The following is a 19,523-nucleotide window of genomic DNA, read 5'->3' as shown; positions in this document are numbered from 1 at the left end:
CCACTGGAGCCCTTAAGCAGAAGCAGAATGTCTGAAGTTGTGATTGCCTTTGACTAGCAAAAGTGCCGCTGTTTGGTAACAATGAGGTTTGAGGACGTCAAGATGTTTTTGATCTGGTAACAAGCTCCACGTAGATGAGTGGGCCCAGACTATGATACAGTCAGTAGAGGAAGAATCGAAAGGTTGGACACAGTAATGTCAAGGCCTTTGTTGCAAAAAGAAGGAAGTTGGCTTAACGGGAAAGCGGTGACTGCCAAGATTACGATAGTGTTACAGGCTGGAGTGAGGCAACTCGTACAGCAGGGCAGAGCAGTGGGTAACTCTTCCAATGCCAGTGAACAAAGCATCCTGGAAACTGCGGTGGAAGTAAAGAGTTGAGAAGTAGATTCTAGTGACATTGAATTCGAACTCTGGTAATCTTGAACAGAGTTGAACGAGCTCAATTGCTTGCCCGACGTGGTTCAGCCACTCAACAAGCGTTGCAATATGTAGGTAGACAAGATCCAACGCTTTCGCATGCTTCTTTCCAACTCCACCTGATGCCACTTCGAGGTCGTGTCTGATACAGACCGACCCAGGATCTTCGACCCTAGCTTTCCCACGCCCCTTATTTCCCACCCCTGCCACCGAGATCCCACCCATTGCAGAGCTCGTGAGTATGCTTCCAGATGCTCGCTAAAACATAGTAAAAATCGCTGCCATATAAATCAAACTTATTTGTCGAAAACAGAGGAGTGATGCGCTCGTCGCTGCATAAGGTCGTAGTCCATTCGTCGTTCTAGTCTGGATTCGATCATAAATCAGGGGCATGGTATCTCATAATCATATAACGATGGCCGTTGAATCGTGGATGGCCTATTCGCTTTGTGCGAAGGCAAGGGCGCAGTGCTTATTGCGCCCGAATGACGAGTCGTGAGAGAAATTTGTTGGAAAGAGAGTCAAAATCTTTTCGGTCGAATTTGGCATCTTGACGACCGCGCAGGTAGGCTTCTGTTTATTCGTTAGCATTGTGAGGGGTCAGAAACAAGATCAACGTACCATATCGGCCAACATGCTCGCGCACTTCACTCATGGTGTTGCAAACGTCGTTGTTGGAACCAAGCAGAGTGTGATGCTTGGAAGTGTCCCAGTCAATCAGGGCAGGAAGCTTCTGAGAGATGGCCTGGAAGAGTCCAATGATGACGCCGACTGGGGTCGTCTCCATGTCATTACAGAATTTCTCCACTGCCGAGTTGTCGGGCACACGGTAGTGGCAATCAAACTGCATGCACTCCCAGACCGCGAGTAGGACCGAAGCCAGGATGAAGATTGTTGGCCAATTCTTCAGCTTGTCGCCACTGTAGACGCTCGAGTAAAGCGACGACAGCTCTTCGAGGACGTCTTTATGCAGCTCGCGCCACATGTCGGCCATGGCACACTTGATCTGGAAATTGATCATGACGGGAGCCATGGTCTTGCCATAGAATCTCGATGTCTCTTCCTCGATTTTGCCAATGAGACCTTCTTCGTCGGGAACACCCTCCACCATGGTGATGTGGAGTGTCAGATTGTATGCAAGCATAAGCTTCAGTGCCTTTTTGATGATCTTGGATCCGGTGCGGAAGTAGAAGCGGTACGCTGTCTTCAGCATCTGCGATAAGAAGGGTGTGCCCTCGAAGTAGTCGTCAACAAAGTTCTCGAATGTTCCGGTCCCGTCGATGTGGCGATCCAGGTAGTCTGACAGCATGGTAGTCGAGATGCCTTCCATGCCGGCCGACAATTTCGCAGTAGAGATTTCATAGCCACTGGGGTCACGGTTGGCCTCCATCCAATCCATCTTCAGGCAGTTCTCATCGCGAACATACACTTCGCGAGCAGTAACAGGGAGCAAGTGGCCATAGCCATGAGTGACCCACAATGTCGTCTCGGTATCCGAGAACCCCTTGATGTTGCCAACGGAGAAGCCAAGAGAAATGTGTCGCTCGTAGTCAAATTTCCAGTCCTTGAGAAAGTATCCAATCTCTTTGATATCGATACGGGTACAGGGCACTTGCCAAAGACGAGCGTGCGACGGTCGGCAGCCGGCACAAGGCTCACCCTTGTCACAGGTCTTCTTGAGGAATTTGCATCGAAGACATGCTCGGAGCTTCCGGATTTCACTGGCCTGTTTCCGTTGCTCCGGGCGAAGAGGTCCCTTTCTGCGACCAACGCGCTTCTCGGTATCAGGCTTGCCACCGGTGGAGGATCTCTTTGTCACTTTGTCTGTGCCCTTGGCAGCGATGAGGCTTTTCCGCTGAACCTTCCTACCAGGAGAGCCGGCGGATCCTTGCGAGCCAGGGGACCTAATGGGAGACGAAGACTCGGCGGAAGGTATCGCAATCGGCTGGACCATCGCAGAGGGATTGATAGACATAACCTGGTTGTTGCCGTGATCGACGGACAGACGATGTACATGGTGGGTATATTCATAATCGCTGTCTGACAGGGTAGTCGGGGAATAGACCGCTTGGGCAGGGCCCATGTCGAGGTTGGACATGAAGGTACCGCATTGCTGGTCTAGGTCCGAGTACGACGATTCAGATAGAGTCCTGTTGTGCACGGTTTGATTGGGGTCAACGAAGTAGTGGGGTTCGTTGAAGTCGAAAGAGTGCCTTGCCTCGACCATTGTCCATCCTGCCTCGTCACTCGAGCTCGGTTGCGACAGGACCTCGAGGTGGGAACCAGTCGGCGAGTTGGTCTGCTGGTGGTATGGCGAGACGGCCAAGCCAACATCAGTGGTCGAGTAGTGGATCAATTCGCTATGGAATTCAGCCCAATTTTGTGGCATGCCTTCAATACCGCCGTCCATGGTCAAGTAGTTTTGGTCGACTGGTATCATCTGAGATTGGGACACAGGTACCATGGCAAGTTGGGGATGACCCATTGGCAACGAGGTGTAGACATTGCTATAGGGAATGTCATAGGGTGGTGATGAGGTGTAATCGATCTGATGCGAGGTGTGTTGGTGCTGTTGTGACTGGGTCTGGATGGCATGTTGTTGGTGATGTTGCTGAGACTGGGCTTGTTGCTGCTGGCCGTATCGCCAGCTTTCCATCATCGGGTGTTCGGCGGTAGGCGTCTGTCGCAGGCCATGGTTCTGTGTTGTCTGGATTGGAGCAACGGCACGGCGTGGGTCTGACTGCGTATGTACCTGATTCATTGGGACCTGCCATGCATCGCTTCGAAGGTACTGAGGGTTTCTCGAGTCGAAATCGTAGGAGAGATCATCATGCGTTAGGCCAATGCCGGCCATAGTGTTGGATGGATAAGGCCGTCAGCACGAGCCTCTAGACAAGTATGTGCTTCTGCGAAAGATTCTGGCGTGGTGACAAGAACAACTTCTCAGCTGTTAGATTGGGCTGAGAAGCTGGATGGAGGAGGAGAGACCGACAGAAGGGCAGCACAGCAGGAGTGGCATTGTCTGGAGATGAGGGAAAAGAGCGGTGAAGTGGTGCAGCGAGGTGCAGGATCGGCGGTAAAGCCGCACCCACGAAGGCGGGGACTTTTGGCTGACTCTGGGCCAGTCCTGCCACCCACGGTCTGGGCTTTACGAGTCGGTGGGAGCGGGCAGGGAAGCGGTGCAGAATGCTCGCTGGCGATTTGCCGCACTTCGCCCAGCCGCCGTGCTGGCCGGGTGCTTGTTTGTCAGACAGATACCTTGATTGGGTTGAGAGCCGACTAGCCGCAATGCTACTGCACACAAAGCCTATCGCGAATCGTAATAGTATTCCCCCACCTTCGAAGCCGCTATGCAAACATGTCCCCCTCAAGCAAGGACTCGGCTGCTCGACGGGTCCCAACCCTTGAGATTAACTAGACGGTGTCATACTATTTCAAGAGCACGTTGCCTACGAGCACCGGAACGGCCTCTGAACGTGGGTACAAGGGGCCTTGACTGCCTGCTTACGCTCGGCCATTTCGGTCCAGCTTGCGCCACCACTGACAAGACCAGGGCTTACAATTCGTCGCAAGGAACTGTCTGAAAGAGCCATGTCCCCGGGCAGCGATCATGCCGTTGCACGCGTTGTCCTAGACAGACCTACCCCTGGGGTTTGTGATGGCATCTTGGGTGTTCCAATTTGCGGCGCACGGGCTCACGGACTCACAGGGCCCGTCGCCCACGGTAGTGCAGAAGCTGCAGCTGGGTGAGACGACGGCCCTCTGACCAGCAAATTGTCGTGCCAGACTCCTGCATGACCGAGCTGCCTCACCGTTCTACTGTTCCACCAGCTGAGACAATGCATGGCGAGTCATTGGCTAGACATGGCCCCTGCGCTGCTGGCCTCATGCAAGTCATTGGATCCCATGGCTCGTGCGCTGGCCCACTCATCCTTAGGTCGGCGACGCCTTCCGTCGCTTCTTACTTTCGTTGTTGTCTACAACATATCTACAGCATCCATGAACAATGTGTTGTGTACCCTGAAGATAATGCTTGACAATGAATGCAAGAGTCAAACAGCCCAACGAGCCTAAGTTCGCCGGTGTGCGCCGCGCCCGAGTGCGCACTCAAAATTTGACATGGCGTGTATCAGGTCGATAGGCGGTGAGGATGCTTCCCCGTTCGTCTCGCTTTCTCAAAGCACGAAATGCGCTCTTCCAAGGGAGCAACGCTGTCATCGACGTTCGAAGACGTTCCCCTGAGCTTCCCGCTGTCACTTGCAGTGACCGTTCTGTGAAATGCCGGAAGTTTAGATCGCTCACCGTCTTCTTTGGTGCCACCGTCACCGCTATGTCCCGTCCCTTACTTTCAGGTCTTGTACCTATGACGAGACGGCGAAGTGTTGCGTGGGTTGTTAGTCAGTCTCTCAACGAAGAATGAGGTTGCAGTAATTCTGATCGCTCTATTATCGGGCTAGAGAGAACATTGTCACCAGCTTCTACGTTATAGACATTTTCCTTTTGAGACTCTCAACGTACAACGGAACCTAAAGTATCAAGTCTCGTTAATGTATGTCCAAGATGCTCAATGCTTAGCAGTATATATGTCGAGGTGCCAGGTCAGTCCATACCGGTGTCTGAGATGATGTCATTGTCTGGTTGCCCGAAAACACCTACCAAGGAAATATCAATCAGCTTTACCATCAAAGCCCTTCTATCTATTTTGCTGGGTAGCTTCGCCAGAGCCGCGCATCGTAAGAAGAGTACGAACTAGGTATGCTTAAGGGATTCGTGCGCGGTGGCTACAGCACTTAGCCAGCGTCCAAGGGAAAGTGGTGCCGACCGTCACAGTCAACAAGTTGACTAGTGCAGTGACCTGACCCATGCGTCGATACCAGGCACGTGCTCGCATGGTCAGGAAGTTTCCTCGATCTCCACGTCAGAGTCCCAGGCCGTCTTCCCCAGACTCGACGCCTAGACAAAGTTCTCAAATCTCCATGGCTGCGGTTGACGATTTCCCTGCGCTTGTGCCACATCATTTCCTGACACCTCCACCACTGCAGGATGAATTGACGACTCAAACCTCAGAAGCACAGCAGAAGACCTTAGAGGAGTGCTTACCATTGCTTCGCGCGGCCGGCGACCCAACTCGCAGCCCCTTTGACTTCAATGAGTTTGGCCTACCTGAGCTGCGGAAAGAGGACCATATTGATTTTCTGCACGAGAACCTGTCTGTGTTCCCAGCCCCCTATGTCGGATTGGATGCTAGCCGGCCATGGCTCGTTTACTGGGGCCTGATGGCTTTGTATTTCTTGGGTGAAGATGTCATGCCTATGCGGGAGAGGTGAGTACGTGCCCATGAGCAGTGCGCATCATGTGGCGGATTGGGCTCCTCACACCATACTGACTACTTAGGGTGATGTCAACATTCTATCCCCTGCAGAATAGGAGTGGTGGGTTTGGAGGTGGCCATGGCCACGATTCACACCTCGCTACTACGTACGGTGCCCTGTTGAGCATAGCTCTTGCCGGCGGCGAGAGCGCATATCGAATGATTGACCGCCGAGCGATGTGGCATTGGCTTGGCCGATTGAAGCAAGCGGATGGGGCTTTCCAGATCTCTGAGGGAGGCGAGAAAGATACGAGAGGCGCATATTGCGCCCTGATTGTCATATCCCTGCTGTCGCTACCAATCGAACTTCCACCCGACTCCCCCGCTCGAGACGCCGGGCTCAAGACATTCAATGACAGACTGGGAACATACATTTCCCGATGTCAGACGTACGAGGGCGGAATTTCCGGGACTCCTGGTAACGAGGCACACGGTGCCTATGTCTTTTGCGCTCTCGGCTGCCTTTGCCTTCTAGGACCGCCGGACAAGACTTTGAGACGTTATCTAGATCTGGATGCTCTGATTTACTGGATGTCCTCCCGTCAGTACGCACCTGAAGGAGGTCTTGCAGGTCGGACGAACAAGCTTGTTGATGGATGCTACAGTCACTGGCTCGGTAACTGCTGGCCCTTAGTTCAAGCGGCACTCAGTGGAAGTTCTTCAAACGATGGTCACGGCGTGAATCCAGGAGCAGGCGATCTGTATAGCTCCGAGGGCCTCGCACGCTACATCATATGCTGCTGCCAAGCTACTCCAGGCGGATTGAGAGACAAGCCTTCAAAGTAAGACTGCGTGATGATGCCGGTCAATCATCGCTAACCCGCATAGGCGACCGGATTCTTACCATACTTGTTACACACTGTCTGGTCTTAGCACAACCAAGCACTTCCACTATTACCAGGCGTCGGACGAGATCAGTCAATTTGACAGCGCATTTTCGTGGAGGGTGGCCGAAAAGCGTACCAGCCACTCCGAGTCCAATCCAGCGGCTTTCGACGACGGTACGGACGTGAAGCCGATGCACCCGGTTTTTGCCATTCCTCATCATTCCGTAGAAGGGCTACGCCAGTGGAGTGGGCAGCAACCCTGGTAGTATTCTGCCGCGGTGGATGTTGGGATCCAGCAGGAGGAGTAGTACTCACTACCGCAAAGACACATTGTTGAGATGTCTGAGGATCGACAGGCACGATGGCGTGCGGCACCACCAAGGCGATGAAAGATGTAGAAGGCTCCACATCGGTGTCTGAAGACACGGCGTTGAGCAAGTCTTCACCATCCTGCATCAATAACGTACTCATTCGTGTTCGTGGTTGGCGGATTGTTTTTCTGTTGCTCAGCATCTCATTCAAACGACCGTTCGATGGGGCGTGATGCCGAGGAGAGAGCTTCGCCAACTTTGCAAGTGCCAGTTGTAGCTGCATAAGATGTGGGCTTACCTGCACGCTTAAGCACTCTAAAGTGCAGAGCACCGTGGCCCCCGAGCTTTCACGAGTAATCGCCTTGCTGCGCGCCCCTCACCCACCAGGAACCGCGACTGTCGTCCCTCCGGTCCCCGCTCTTGTCACCTGTGATCGAGCGTACTGTGTGATGAAGTCGGCCATCCTGCACTGCGACGAGGTCACGGTACCAGTGGCACATATATACTGGAGACAACTATATAGGGTATTGGGCAGCCAACACAACAAAGACTACGATTCCCATGCTGCTACAGCCAGATTCGCCCGTGTGCCTACAAGTACGGCGCTTGGAGCATGGTCCTTGTCCAACCTGGGCCTTTATTCCGCCGATACTCCCTCCTCGCGAATCGGCGTACCATTGGACTTGACAACACATTCCTGCATAAGACTCCCTCAAAGGCCAGTCTCCACCTCGCTTGAGGGCAATTGCGGTCCAGAGCTACGAAGCTTGCTGCCCGTCGGAGGTGTAGCAGAATGTTCAAATTTTCAGGTCCCAGAACTCTGTCACGGGCATCGGCCGCCGCAAGTGAGAGATTTCGCTAGCCGTGCGCATGTTGAGATTGTATGTTTCGGAATCCAAAGTCATCGTTCCCGGGGCGCTCCTAGTTGAGCTGTGCTCGAGCTTCCTGGGAGAAAAGCTCGGCCTCCGCGTGCGTAGCCAGCGCACTGCCCCACCCTGGTATGCATGAGGGCAGTTTGGAACGGGCTTCGAGAACAACAATGACATGCTGCAACGAACGTGTCTCTGCGAAAAGGTCGCAGGACCGGTCAAGCCCCTCTTGCTTGAACATGCTTTTACGACTGATGATGTGCAGCAGAGAAACATGGGCCTCCATGGGTCATCGGCATGTTTTCTGGACCCTCACGAATCAGCTTTGAGGTCTGGATCTACATCGGCATTGGTCTTGATAGGCGCAGCTCCAGCGGCCGAACGTCAAGCCTGCAGCACTGGTGAAAATTGCTGCCAGCGCAGCAACCGTGTTAACACGTCCCGAAAAACAAGTCTTTCCTGCTCTGCAGACGACCAGCCAATGTCTTGCGCCATGAGAGACGCTTTTTGGCCACAGTGGAAATTCTGGGCCTGCCCCACGCAGCTGCCGCTTATTCCACTTTGCTGTGCTGTCAGTGCAGGTGGTCAAAGGCCCGCACAACAAATGGCGTGTCATATATTGGTCGAGCACACATGATGGAAGCTCGCGCTCCCAAGCACTAACTCAATGTCCACGTTGCAATTTATATGAAAGTAATACCATGTGGTGTTTGGAGTGTCGGAATCTCTGAAAGAAACGCTTCACACAGCACAGGAAATTTGTCTGATTTCTGGCTTGGTGTTGAAGGTGTCAGCCCTCGGCCAGTGAGATTCGACCAAGTCTGGCTTTGTTGTATCATCCCTTTGGGCGGCAATATCCAAAATGCTGCATTGTCACTACCTGTCCAGTATGTCTCCTTGGTGGCTTACTTCCGCCTTGCATTTGAGCCTCATTTTCAAAGCTATCCTTGTCGAACAGCTGTTGTTCGGCTGCTGAACTGGACCATTCGCGACTCGTTCCTGCCTATGGCCTAATGCCTGTGGCCATAAGCGATATGTTGGTGCTAACATTGAATGTGATCAGGTCTATGCCAGCGCCGTCACTGGCCGGAGCCCAAGTATTCGGTATCTCCCAGCAGCAGCGGTGGATACCGATGCATCGTGAGGGTCAACAACCGAGAATACCAGACCCCTCACGTCCAATCCTCTCAGGAGACAGCAAGAGAGGCCGCAGCGTTGATAGCGTTCAACATTTGCCGGAGCTTCTCTGCCAATGATGGCATGTACCCTACCGGCTTTGCCCATGACGGAGTCATTCAAGGCAATCCTGTTCCCGTCGGCTCTGGAAGGCACAACAACCGAGACAGCAATTCTTCGTTGGAAGGCGGTGCATATCACTACGCTAGTGATAGTGTGGGAAGTCGAAGCGGAGGAAGCAGCCCCGACTTCGGTACCCGCCGGCCAGCGCCCCCATCGGTTCGCTCTGCCCGCTACAGTGGCAGCAGCGTCGAAAGTACCTCTTCTCGGCACAGCACGAACTACAACCGACACCACCAACGTCGGTATTGACCGAATCCTCACCACGACGAAACATGAGGTAAACCGTGGTGCATCTCAGACGATTTGACGACTATCACGCAACGACACGAATGACTGATGACTCGAGAGCATGTTCACGGCCGGTTGTTTCCCATTCTTCTTTCCCAAAATCTGCTAGACGAGCGGTCCACAGGCAACTGTACAGTGTCAAATTTAGCAAGCGATTCACACTCCGCATTACCGCTGATTTTTCAAGACTACGAACCATCGACTTTGGGTGTGTCAGGAACGAACAAGCATTGGATGATATGAACAGATCCAAATATTTCATGTAGAGGGCCCTTCGGAACGAGGCCTAATTTGATTCCTTGATTGTACATGTCTGCTCCGTAGCTCATCGACTTTCTTGTTCCCTCGGGTGACCATGATGACGGCTGGTCGCCAAGTTTCTTTGATTGGTGCGGGCGGAGGAAGATGGACTCCACCAGTGTTGAGGCTCGAAATGACGTATGAGGAAAGTACGCGGAGCAGTAGAAACCTGGGAAGTCGTCACGAGCCGATGGTAGAAGGCGCAGCAAGCCCCTAATTAACGCATCACAACGGTAGTAGTACTAGTCTATGGACGGCCCTCCCCATCCTAGCATCCGTGTCATGAGTACCTCGCAGGCGGAGGGCGTCGTCTCACTGAATTCCAGCTTCTTTGTCCGTAGCTGACGCACTTCGCGATGGCTGCCTCCCTCAAGTGCGCGTTATTTACTGGCGTGCCGTCCCGATCTTCGCGTTTGTTGCATTTGTCACTTGGGCAAAACGCACGATCTCTTACGGTCAAACCCTATGCATATCCACAGCGTCCTTCCATACCGTGTCGTGTTCCGCAAGACCGCAGGCATATAACGTCCGAGGCCCGAGCGCGTAGCTTACACGAGAAAGCGAACGCAGACGAGCTCTCAGAACCCGATGCCGAAGTTGAACATCATAAGAAGCGACAGCAAGAGCGTCCCTGGCATCGTGAAGGTGTTGACCAGCCACCAGTGCGCCGCCAGCGCTCGGCCGGCGCCATGACTAAAGGTAGGCCATATATCGCGGGCCGCCCTCGTACCAATGTTGGCTCACCTTCACAGGCAAGCTGTTGACGACACCCTCGAGACTTCTGAAACTTGTGCTTCCTTTGTCCACCGTCGACCACAACACGGATCGGAAAGATGTGGCTCCTCTTGCGCTCTTGGTACACCCCCAACAACCGCTCTCCTATCTAGAGCGATTAATCCAGGCCGAGCTGCCACCTCCAGATCCTCAAGATTCCAAGAGCACAACAAGAAGCGTGACCTTTCGAGCGATGGAAGCGAAAGACGATGAGATCAAGCCGAGGAAAAAGGCAGATACCGAGGGTGGTGGTGGCAGTGATGGCAGCGTTCAGAGCTACAGCGGCGCCGGACGGGAAGGCGAAGGTAAAGATGAGGGAGAGTTCGTTCGATGGTCACCGTCAACGGAAATAGGAGACTTCATACGCGATGCAGCACGCGCAAAGGAATTCGAGGTTGAAATCGAAGGCAGCCCCGGAGTGATCAAAGTTGCTGTTCCCTCCTTCAACGACCGTACCTATTATCTACGACAGCGACTCCGCCGGACATCCAGGAAGATCTCCAAATTGGCCGCCATCAAGGAGGAATGTGACAAGGCAGCGCACAGGGGAGCTCAGCGAATTGCACTCGCTGGATGTGGTGGTTTGATTGGATATTGGTATATTGTCTACCGCTTGACGTTCGAGACTGATCTTGGATGGGATGTCATGGAGCCGGTCACAGTACGTCCCTCCCCATGCACCATTTGGCTTGAGTCCATCCAAGTCCCGCCATCGTCCCCAACCCCTCGCTTTCCTTGCCAAGATCGCTAACGTCTGCAGTACTTGGTGGGGTTGTCGACCTTAATTGGAGGCTACATGTGGTTTCTATGGCACAATCGGGAAGTCTCCTACCGTTCAGCTCTCAATATTACCGTGAGTGCACGCCAGAATAAGCTATACCAGGCCAAAGGATTCAGCCTGCAGGATTGGGAGGGATATCTCGAAGAAGCCAATGCCATGCGAAGAGAGATCAAGGCTGTGGCTTCCGAGTACGATGTGGATTGGAACGAAACCCAAGATGAAGGCGGAGACGAAAAGGTTACAAAGGCTCTGCGTGACGAGCGAAAGAACAACAACGGAACCAAGAACAAGAGCAAAGAAGGCGAAGAGGATGATGAAGATGATTAAGTGTACTGCTGTCACATGTCGAACGGTAACAATCAAAGTCGCACCGCGCCGGGGACCCGATCCAGACCAGCCTCAACAGGCTGCGAGCTCGCCATCATCTTGGCCGATATGCGTTTCTGGCAGGATCATACACTTTAGCCTCCCCACCACCGCCACTGTGTCCTTGATCGATGTCAGCAACTCGACGCTTCAGACACATACAGATCAAACGTACCTGCGCCACCACTGCCGCTATCTCCAGCCCGACGATTGCGGTTGTTGCGCACATCTCTGGAACGGAAGACGCTGTAAAGCAGCCAGAGGGTCACCCAGTTCGGAGAGTGTTCGCCATCGGTTGAACCATGGTCAAACAGTCTTCGCTGTACTGTGCCTGGTCTGGCCTGCTGCCATGTCTCGATGATGGCTTCCCGACGACGATCAGGTCTGATGTGATGCCAGAAGAAGGGTGGTTGAACGCTCCGGTTCTGCTGCTGAGGATCCAGAAGGTTGCTACGGTCTGCCTGTAGTCTGTTGTACACCGTGATGGCTTCGTCCTAAGCCTCGCGTCAGCCGAATGAGTAGTTTGGTCCTCAAGGCTCATCACCTACTCTCATGGCTCGGTAGTAACCTTCGTGGTGCGGGTCAGTGGTGCTGAGGTTCAAAGCGCGCATGAATTCTTCCTTGGGCGCTCGTGGTCCAACGGGTGGCATGGCTGCGATGGCGGTGAGAAACTCGGACGAGAAAAGAAAGCCGAAAGAGGTATGTGCAGTATGATACAGAGTCTGTGAGCACAATGGGCGGAGTGTCACAGGCGTTTTGACTGTCAATTGGAATTGAATGGTCTATATAGCTGCACCCTGACAAGGCTCGAGCAGCAGCAAACAATCCGACCATCCACTCAGGAGCAGCCGCTCTGCCGCAATCGATCACTTCACTCACTTTAGGCAGCTGGGGCCTTGACTGTTCTTCTCAAATCTCGATCCTCCCTACGCCTGATAAGTGGAAATGATCAGACTGCCCGCGCGCCGCCCGCAGGCAGCTCACGGCCGGCTTTCAGATAGGCTTCCTTCAAATCTTTGTTCCCTCTGGGTGTCACAAACATGTACCTAGCATAATTGTGGATTCGACCGTACCGTACTGCCTGCCGCTGTCCGCGCGAGGCTCCCTTTTCCCTCGTGGCATGGTCTATTTGGCAAGCTATGTTGCTTCCATCATGCTTGCAGTGTCGGTTGGCTGATTCGAAGCGGAACGGGGAATGACACGGCCCCAATGTCGCGGGGGGGGGGATTGCTTCGCTTGAGCAAAGCATCATTGCACAAGCGGTCTGTAAGTGAATTTCTACCGGCACATCCACACCTGCAGATCGTCCTTGTGTGGATTTGCTGTGACGAAGGTGCGACTTGTCACATAGCATTCCGCGTGCATAGGAACTGTGGCATGACACTCTATTTTCTGGCCGGGGGGAAGCAACTGGCTTGACCCGAGCGCAATGCGCAATCCGCCTTCATCGCTCAACGTCCATACTAGCTCCGATGGCCTGGATAGGGGCGAGACAATTTATTCCCCGAATTGGTCAAGGACCGGGGGGGAATGTTAGGAGCACAGAAGTGGACGCTGGGGAAAAGAAAGTTGCAATATGACAGCTGCAGTGCGACAAGCGCCGGCGCAAGGCTGCCACGGTCCATGGATTAGCTCGCTGAACTGGGAACTGACCGTGGATTTTCAACGATGAATACAACCCGTCCACATCGCGGGCAACGGTGCGCGGGTTGGTTGGTTGGTTGGTTGGTTGGAGAAATGAGGCGCAGGAAGAGCAAACAACCTGAACCCCCGTTAGCGGCAGGCCGTGGCAGCATACCGTGCCGCAAAGCAAACACGAATCAGTCGTCCTCAAGGTCCTCGCAGGCACCAGAACTTCCGGAGTCTGCCCCTCGAGCCCTTTTACATGCAAGACTGGCTCTGGTCCAACAGCACCTTGAAGAGTGCCACTCGACCACAGTAGCCGTCAGACACCGGACGCTCTTTCTAACGACTGCAGGTCTGATAGGACAAAGACCGATGGAGACGCCACGACTCGCGAGAACATCGGGCTCTTTTGTATGCAGGAAACAGACGGTGCAAGACACACACCTCTGGTTGCAGTTTGCTACGCCCGCCCTCGGGACAGCACTAACAACGTGGCATGACATTCGCCCAGCCAATGTACCGCTGCTTGCCCCAACGTCGAGTTGACAATCAGCAGGCTCGCCAGTGCTTCTGTCTCACAAGCCGTCAAAACTGTCAAAATGCGGGTGTGCGACCGTGGCACACGGAGCCGACAAGGCCTGATTCCCCAAAGGTGATCCGTTTCTGCAGTCGCCCGTGCGATTGACAGCGGATGCGGCGTCACAGTCTGGACGGGCTTGCTTTTCCCAACGATGCTTTGTTCAATCGTTTCTTGTTGCTAAACTCGCCCATTGCAACATGTCATGGTATGGTCGCGTGGTCTGTTCATCCCACGAAGTCATCGTGCATCTGACACAAGACGGCTGCGGCGCGAGGAAGGGAGGAAGGGATGCTCCCTGCTTGGTTGGTTGAGTGTCGACCTCGTCCTTTTGGACTGCGGCCGTGCATCGATGTTGTGTCGCTTTGGCTTGAATATATATGCGAAGCGAGTCCGCTGCATGAAGACAACCTCGGAGCTTCGACCCTTTTTTGCTGCCCAACAGTTGAAACTCTGTGCCGCATGATGGAGACAGCTGTGGGCAGAATTCAGTCGGTCAAGGTGCAGCTCAGCCCTTCAATTCTTCTCACAACAATCAGAGCTCGCTCCGACCATCCACCCGCGGTCTAGAGCTTCGAGACGGTACCTGCCCACGGCTGGGTTTGAACACGATACAGCAAGGACCCAGGTGGACAATAACTTGTCATGGGGGTTTTCTGGAGGAATATCATTTTGGCTATGCAACCTCATGTCTGTAAACTAGGCCCCATCGCGTTTTGGGGCATCCACACCTCGTTGTTGTGAGTCGGGCGATAAAGACGGCGCAATAGCTGCGCAGATAGGGGGCTTCAGCCTTCTGGTGAATATAAACTCCAGTCTCACAATGACATCACATCATCTTTTCACAGCGAATATATTTCATTTCCTCACACTTGGGTCGCATCTGCACACCAGAACATAAACAACATACATGAGGAGACGACCCGGCCGACGATATCAGGGACTTGGAATATTCTCTGTTGTGTAAGTGAAGAAGTGGATCAGCTGAGTTGGCTGGGGAAGTGCAAGCAAAAATCCCCGGGCGACCACCAAGGAATGGGCTACGGTCAGACCGAACCACAACCTCGACCCTCGCCCTCCCGGAAAAGCCACGGCCTTTCTTTATCGCCTCAGGACAGGCGTCAGCGGTCGCGGCGCGTGTATTTGCTCGGCTCAGAAACCCTCCCGGGTGGCCATGGCCAAAATCCCCGTCTTCCTTCTCAAAACCCGATCCCAGCCAGAGGACGGCTATGAAGAGTACTTCTCCCAGCTCTCTGTCCCCGAGCACACTTCGTCGAGCTCACGCTCTACATATTTTGAGCCCCGCTTCGTGCCCGTGCTGGAGCACCGAGCGAACACGGCGAATTTGTCACGGTTGGAGGACCTGCTTCGAAGCGGCCGCCTGACAGAGCAGTACGGCGGCATCATCTTCACCAGCCAGCGCGCCGTCGAGGGTTTCAGCGACGTTGTGCGGAAGCTCGATCGCGAATCTACGGACCATCAGGGTAATGGAAGCATTGGTACGTGTATCCCCCCCTCACCTCCGCCCCTGCTCGTAAGCCTCTCGCTAAACAACGCTCTGCCCACGCCCCAGACCGAGACCCCCCACGAACCAACGACGCCCCCTCGACCCCCACCCCCTACACCCCCTTCCCCCTCTACGTCGTCGGCCCCGCCACCTCCCGCTCCCTCAACGCCCTCCTCCCCTCCTGTACCCTCGCATCCTTACACCCCGCCATCCTCGGCGCCCACACCGGCAACGGCGCCGCCCTCGCCTCCTACATCCTCCGCCACTACAACGCCCTGCACGCCCACCGCCTCTTCACGTACTACGAAGCCCCGCGCCTGCCCTTCATCCCCCTCGTGGGACCCGCGAGCGGCACGTACGCGCGTAGTAGGATGGAGCGCGGGGATGAGAGGTTGTGTAAGCGGCCGTTGTTGTTTCTCGTGGGGGAGGTGAGGCGTGATGTCATTCCGAGGGTGCTGGGGGAGGCCGAGGGGGAGAGTGAGTGGGTGGGCGGTGGCGTAAGAGAGGGGAGGAGGGTGGGGGTTGAGGAGTGGGAAGTGTATTCGACGGGGGTGAGGGAGGCGTTCGAGACGGAGTTTGCCGGACTGGTGAGTCGATGGGGCCAGGAGGAAGTGAAGATGGCGGTGGTGGTTGTCGTGGTCTTTAGTCCGCAGGGCTGTGAGGCCATGTTGAGATGTCTGGGTTTCCTGGATGGGGAGGGAAAGGCGAGGGACGGCCTGCAGGACAGGTGGGGTCAAGAAGAAGGGGGCGTCTTGGTGGGCAAGACTACGAGGAGATATGTGGTGGCGACGATTGGGCCGACGACGAGGGACCATTTGAGAGACAAGTTTGGCTTTGAGCCTGACGTGTGCGCAAAGACGCCGAGCCCGGAGGGCGTGGGTGACGGGGTGGTAGAGTTCTTACGCCGCCAGGGATTATTAGATCGGTGAGATGGGCCAGGCAAACAACTGGTTCTGTCAGTATGCTTATTGTTTACTTCACTGTGGTTTGGGTTATTCTATACACTTCGCTGTTGCGCATATTGGTCCCGGACGCTCACAGCGCGGCTTTTTCTAGGACAATCCAACCGCCCTGCGGCCCTCTCTCGACCCTGCCTTCGGCCTCCAGCTTGGCCAACACCATCAGCAAACCCTTCTCTGCCGGCTCCCATAGGTTCTCGGGGTAGTGGCGGTAGATGACCTTGACCATCTCCATGCTTCCCCATTCCTTGCCCTTGATGACCTCCAGCGCGCCCACGTCGGCGGCTTCACTACCTTCCTCCGTCGGTGGCGGCGTGGGTGTCCCGTACTTGAGCACGTTCAGCGCCTCCTGCTCACGCATGCGCCGATGCTCGATGTACTCGCTGATCTTGGCGAGGGCATCGGGGATGGCCGCACCATGGCCTGGAAAGGCTTTGACTGGAGAGGAGGACCGAGACACAGCGTCCTTCATGATGTGTAGCGAGGAGAGGTAGGTGGCGAGGTCCTCGAAGACGGCGGTGCCGTGTCCAAGGACATTGTCGGCTGTGAATATGGCGCCAACTTCCGAGGGGTCCGAGGCCGAGGCAGTCACGACGAAGCACATGTGGTCGGTAGTATGGCCTGGGGTGTGTAGGGCTTGGACTTCGAAGCCTGAGGGGGTGCGGAAGCGTTGGCCGTCTGTTATAGGGCTAATTTTGGAGGTATCGAGCTGGGAATTTCCAGGATCGTATGTGGGATTGTGCTTGTGGACAGAGATGGACGTGTTAGGATGGAGTGCTCGTAGGGCCGAGACACCACCTATGTGGTCGTGGTGCCAGTGCGAGAGGAGGGCGGTGGTGACGGTGCAGGATTCGGATTTGAGAGTTGAGGATAGAGCATCTCGCCAGGAGTCTCGGCCTTCGCCTGTGTCTAGGAGGATGCGTTCAGGGCCGGTGCCGAGGAGGTAGGTGTTGGAGCCTGTGGAAGAGTTAGTCACGGCCAGGCAGTGAATGCGCATAGATGCATACCCTGGAGTGTGAACTGTTTGTACGGAATGTGTCAGCGCGCCGGGGTCTTTCAAAGAATAGGTGGATATCTTCTAGTTGTCCAGGCCTTTGCTCGGACATTTATGAAGTCGTAAGGTATGCTTGGACTCACCTTGCTCGGATTACCACCTAATATCCTTATCACACTCGTGCTCAACTTCTCAGTCGTCTCCAGTCGGGGGAGATCGAGAGCCATTCTCTGGTAGTCGCGCGTCCACTTGGTAGAGGGATTGGGTCGGACAAAGGACGGACTTTTGTACATGTTAATCGCATATCTATCTGTAAGCGCACTCGGGACTGCGTGATGCGGGGGGCGAAGCCGACCAGGACCTCCTCAGGTCAAGAACGCCAGTGCGGACGCGACACAATGCAAGACACGAGGAAGAGCGGCTCACCGTATACCCAGCGACAATAAAGCTGACCTACATGTTCTCATGTCCGATCTGAAGTGTCAGCGCATCCGCGATTGGGGTTCAAATGCTCGGTCCAAGAGAGATGAGCCGCGGCACTTCGACCAGTGCGGAGCAATATTTCTCCGATGCCGTGACAGATCAGTCCGAGATCCACAACGACAGCTTCTCATCAAAGGACATCATAGAATGGGCCTGTTCTCGATGAAGCTGCATTTCAACCGCATGTCATTGAGATCCAGCAGTGACATTGGTGGTGCAACCATGACCTGGTGATGCTCCGCCCTGAGTAAGTCATCGAGCTCGATGGTAGAGGTCTTCCATCATGGCTCAACCAAGACCACCACACCCGCCTCAGATCGACATCATGCTGTTGGGCTCACCAGGTGTTGGTAAGGCTCAGTTTCTCTCGTATGTTTGCGGCAGCTCAAGTCCGCCCTTTCTCGTGCTGACAGACAATGTTCAGTCGTCTGCCCCACGTCCAGCATCCCTCAGTAGGCAGGAGTGCGCGCCAGAATCTATCTCGCACGCAGGACTCACCAGCAACCTCTCGACAGCCGAACGACAGCCAGACCACTCTAGTGGCTTCGCCTTCAGAATCTCAGGGAAGACTGCCCAATGACAGCCAGACTACCCTGGTCACAACTGGCGCCGAGCAGTCCAACCCAACAGCTTCCGACAACGGCGAGAATTCGCTTCTCCGGCCCTCACTGCATACAACGGCGCTGCACGGTCCGCTGTCCTTTGATGTTCTCCTCTTCGCTCGGCCTTACCGCATTACCATTCATCCTTCAACCTCGCCTCTCTTCATTGATCCCTTCCCAGACTCACCAAATCTCTTGATACTCACCTATGCGATCCCTTCTCGAGCGTCTCTGCATAATGTCCAGAATTACTGGATGCCACAATACCACCAGCACTATCCAACTTCTTCAATACCTGTTATGCTCCTCGGGCTGCAGCGCGATCTCCGTACAGCCAAAGTCATCACAGATGACGAGGGTAGAAAGCAATACGAATGCGTGATGCCCGAAGAAGGACTCCAGGCCGCGCGAGAAATGCGCCTGGATCGATATGCAGAGTGCAGTGCCTTGACGGGTGAGCTCATGTGGGAAGCGACCCAGGACATCACCAAGATGGCGGCACAAACCGCTTACGACACCGGAGACTATGCAAGCGAGATGTGCGTGGTAACATGAAGCACAAAGGAATCGTCATTTGTCGTTTACTGCCAAGACTCGCCGCCTCGTTGCCTGACCCTGACATCAATTCACCAGCCTCGCACAGCCTCGTTTCCCCGAGCAACTGGTTAAATATTGTCTGAACAGAATTTCTTTCAACAATCGAGCAGAAACTAGCCGCCTAGTAGTGACAAGTACATCGCAAGATATACCGAGTAGCGAAGAGCCTAACAGCCTATATCTGAAGACTCGCCACAAACCCAGCTGGTGTGGACTAATGGAGCCACCCTAGGTACCACATGCAACTGCAAAGTAGTTGCCCAGTGGTGCTCGGCCGGGGTTTGGGAAGCTATACCGCTAGACCTAGAGAACTCGGAAGAAACACCGAGGGTCTGGGGAGGGAATCTTCTTTTTTGGCCCAATTTTGAGAGTGCCAGCTGAGGAGGACGAATTCGATCCTGGAAGAGGACGGCTTTTTTTTGTTGACATATTTTCTACGAGGTGTGCTCAAGGGAAAGGTGTGCGGCGGGAGATGTTTGCCAGGCAACACTGACATAGCCAGGCCGACCTCTTTTTTACGGTGACTTAGACTGTTGCGCAGAGAACGTCCATGCCTTCGGGGTTTTCAGCTCGAT

At 54.5% G+C, this 19,523-nt stretch overlaps 8 protein-coding genes across 8 annotated transcripts; 5 read left to right on the top strand and 3 right to left on the bottom strand.

The window, feature by feature from the left end:
• Positions 1-889: 889 nt before the first annotated feature.
• Positions 890-3,271, bottom strand: HMPREF1541_00239 (uncharacterized protein; the record flags this gene model as incomplete). Its single annotated transcript, XM_008712546.1, has 2 exons — positions 890-990; positions 1,039-3,271. The coding sequence occupies 2 exons, from the start codon at positions 3,269-3,271 to the stop codon at positions 890-892; spliced, it is 2,334 nt and encodes a 777-aa protein (XP_008710768.1).
• A 2,122-nt stretch (positions 3,272-5,393) lies between these two features.
• HMPREF1541_00238 (uncharacterized protein) lies at positions 5,394-6,881 on the top strand (the record flags this gene model as incomplete). The annotated part of the gene is made up of 3 exons (XM_008712545.1): positions 5,394-5,740; positions 5,812-6,570; positions 6,617-6,881. The coding sequence occupies 3 exons, from the start codon at positions 5,394-5,396 to the stop codon at positions 6,879-6,881; spliced, it is 1,371 nt and encodes a 456-aa protein (XP_008710767.1).
• A 1,981-nt stretch (positions 6,882-8,862) lies between these two features.
• On the top strand, positions 8,863-9,051 carry HMPREF1541_00237 (uncharacterized protein; the record flags this gene model as incomplete). The annotated part of the gene is made up of 1 exon (XM_008712544.1): positions 8,863-9,051. One exon carries the CDS (start codon positions 8,863-8,865, stop codon positions 9,049-9,051), a length of 189 nt encoding a protein of 62 aa, XP_008710766.1.
• Positions 9,052-10,371: 1,320 nt separating this feature from the next.
• HMPREF1541_00236 (uncharacterized protein) lies at positions 10,372-11,564 on the top strand (the record flags this gene model as incomplete). The annotated part of the gene is made up of 3 exons (XM_008712543.1): positions 10,372-10,381; positions 10,435-11,117; positions 11,217-11,564. 3 exons carry the CDS (start codon positions 10,372-10,374, stop codon positions 11,562-11,564), a joined length of 1,041 nt encoding a protein of 346 aa, XP_008710765.1.
• A 94-nt stretch (positions 11,565-11,658) lies between these two features.
• On the bottom strand, positions 11,659-12,253 carry HMPREF1541_00235 (uncharacterized protein; the record flags this gene model as incomplete). The annotated part of the gene is made up of 3 exons (XM_008712542.1): positions 11,659-11,726; positions 11,779-12,097; positions 12,152-12,253. The coding sequence occupies 3 exons, from the start codon at positions 12,251-12,253 to the stop codon at positions 11,659-11,661; spliced, it is 489 nt and encodes a 162-aa protein (XP_008710764.1).
• Positions 12,254-14,980: 2,727 nt separating this feature from the next.
• HMPREF1541_00234 (uncharacterized protein) lies at positions 14,981-16,242 on the top strand (the record flags this gene model as incomplete). The annotated part of the gene is made up of 4 exons (XM_008712541.1): positions 14,981-15,305; positions 15,386-15,611; positions 15,705-15,790; positions 15,818-16,242. The coding sequence occupies 4 exons, from the start codon at positions 14,981-14,983 to the stop codon at positions 16,240-16,242; spliced, it is 1,062 nt and encodes a 353-aa protein (XP_008710763.1).
• Positions 16,243-16,348: 106 nt separating this feature from the next.
• Positions 16,349-17,493, bottom strand: HMPREF1541_00233 (uncharacterized protein; the record flags this gene model as incomplete). Its single annotated transcript, XM_008712540.1, has 3 exons — positions 16,349-17,229; positions 17,280-17,292; positions 17,410-17,493. 3 exons carry the CDS (start codon positions 17,491-17,493, stop codon positions 16,349-16,351), a joined length of 978 nt encoding a protein of 325 aa, XP_008710762.1.
• Positions 17,494-18,032: 539 nt separating this feature from the next.
• HMPREF1541_00232 (uncharacterized protein) lies at positions 18,033-18,906 on the top strand (the record flags this gene model as incomplete). Its single annotated transcript, XM_008712539.1, has 2 exons — positions 18,033-18,118; positions 18,174-18,906. 2 exons carry the CDS (start codon positions 18,033-18,035, stop codon positions 18,904-18,906), a joined length of 819 nt encoding a protein of 272 aa, XP_008710761.1.
• Positions 18,907-19,523: the final 617 nt, after the last annotated feature.

The sequence above is a fragment of the Cyphellophora europaea genome (genome assembly GCF_000365145.1).
Source record: "Cyphellophora europaea CBS 101466 unplaced genomic scaffold supercont1.1, whole genome shotgun sequence".
Taxonomy (NCBI): Eukaryota; Fungi; Ascomycota; class Eurotiomycetes; order Chaetothyriales; family Cyphellophoraceae; genus Cyphellophora; species Cyphellophora europaea.
Note: the sequence above shows the minus strand (reverse complement) of the source record. Positions and strands in the feature narration are given on the sequence as shown.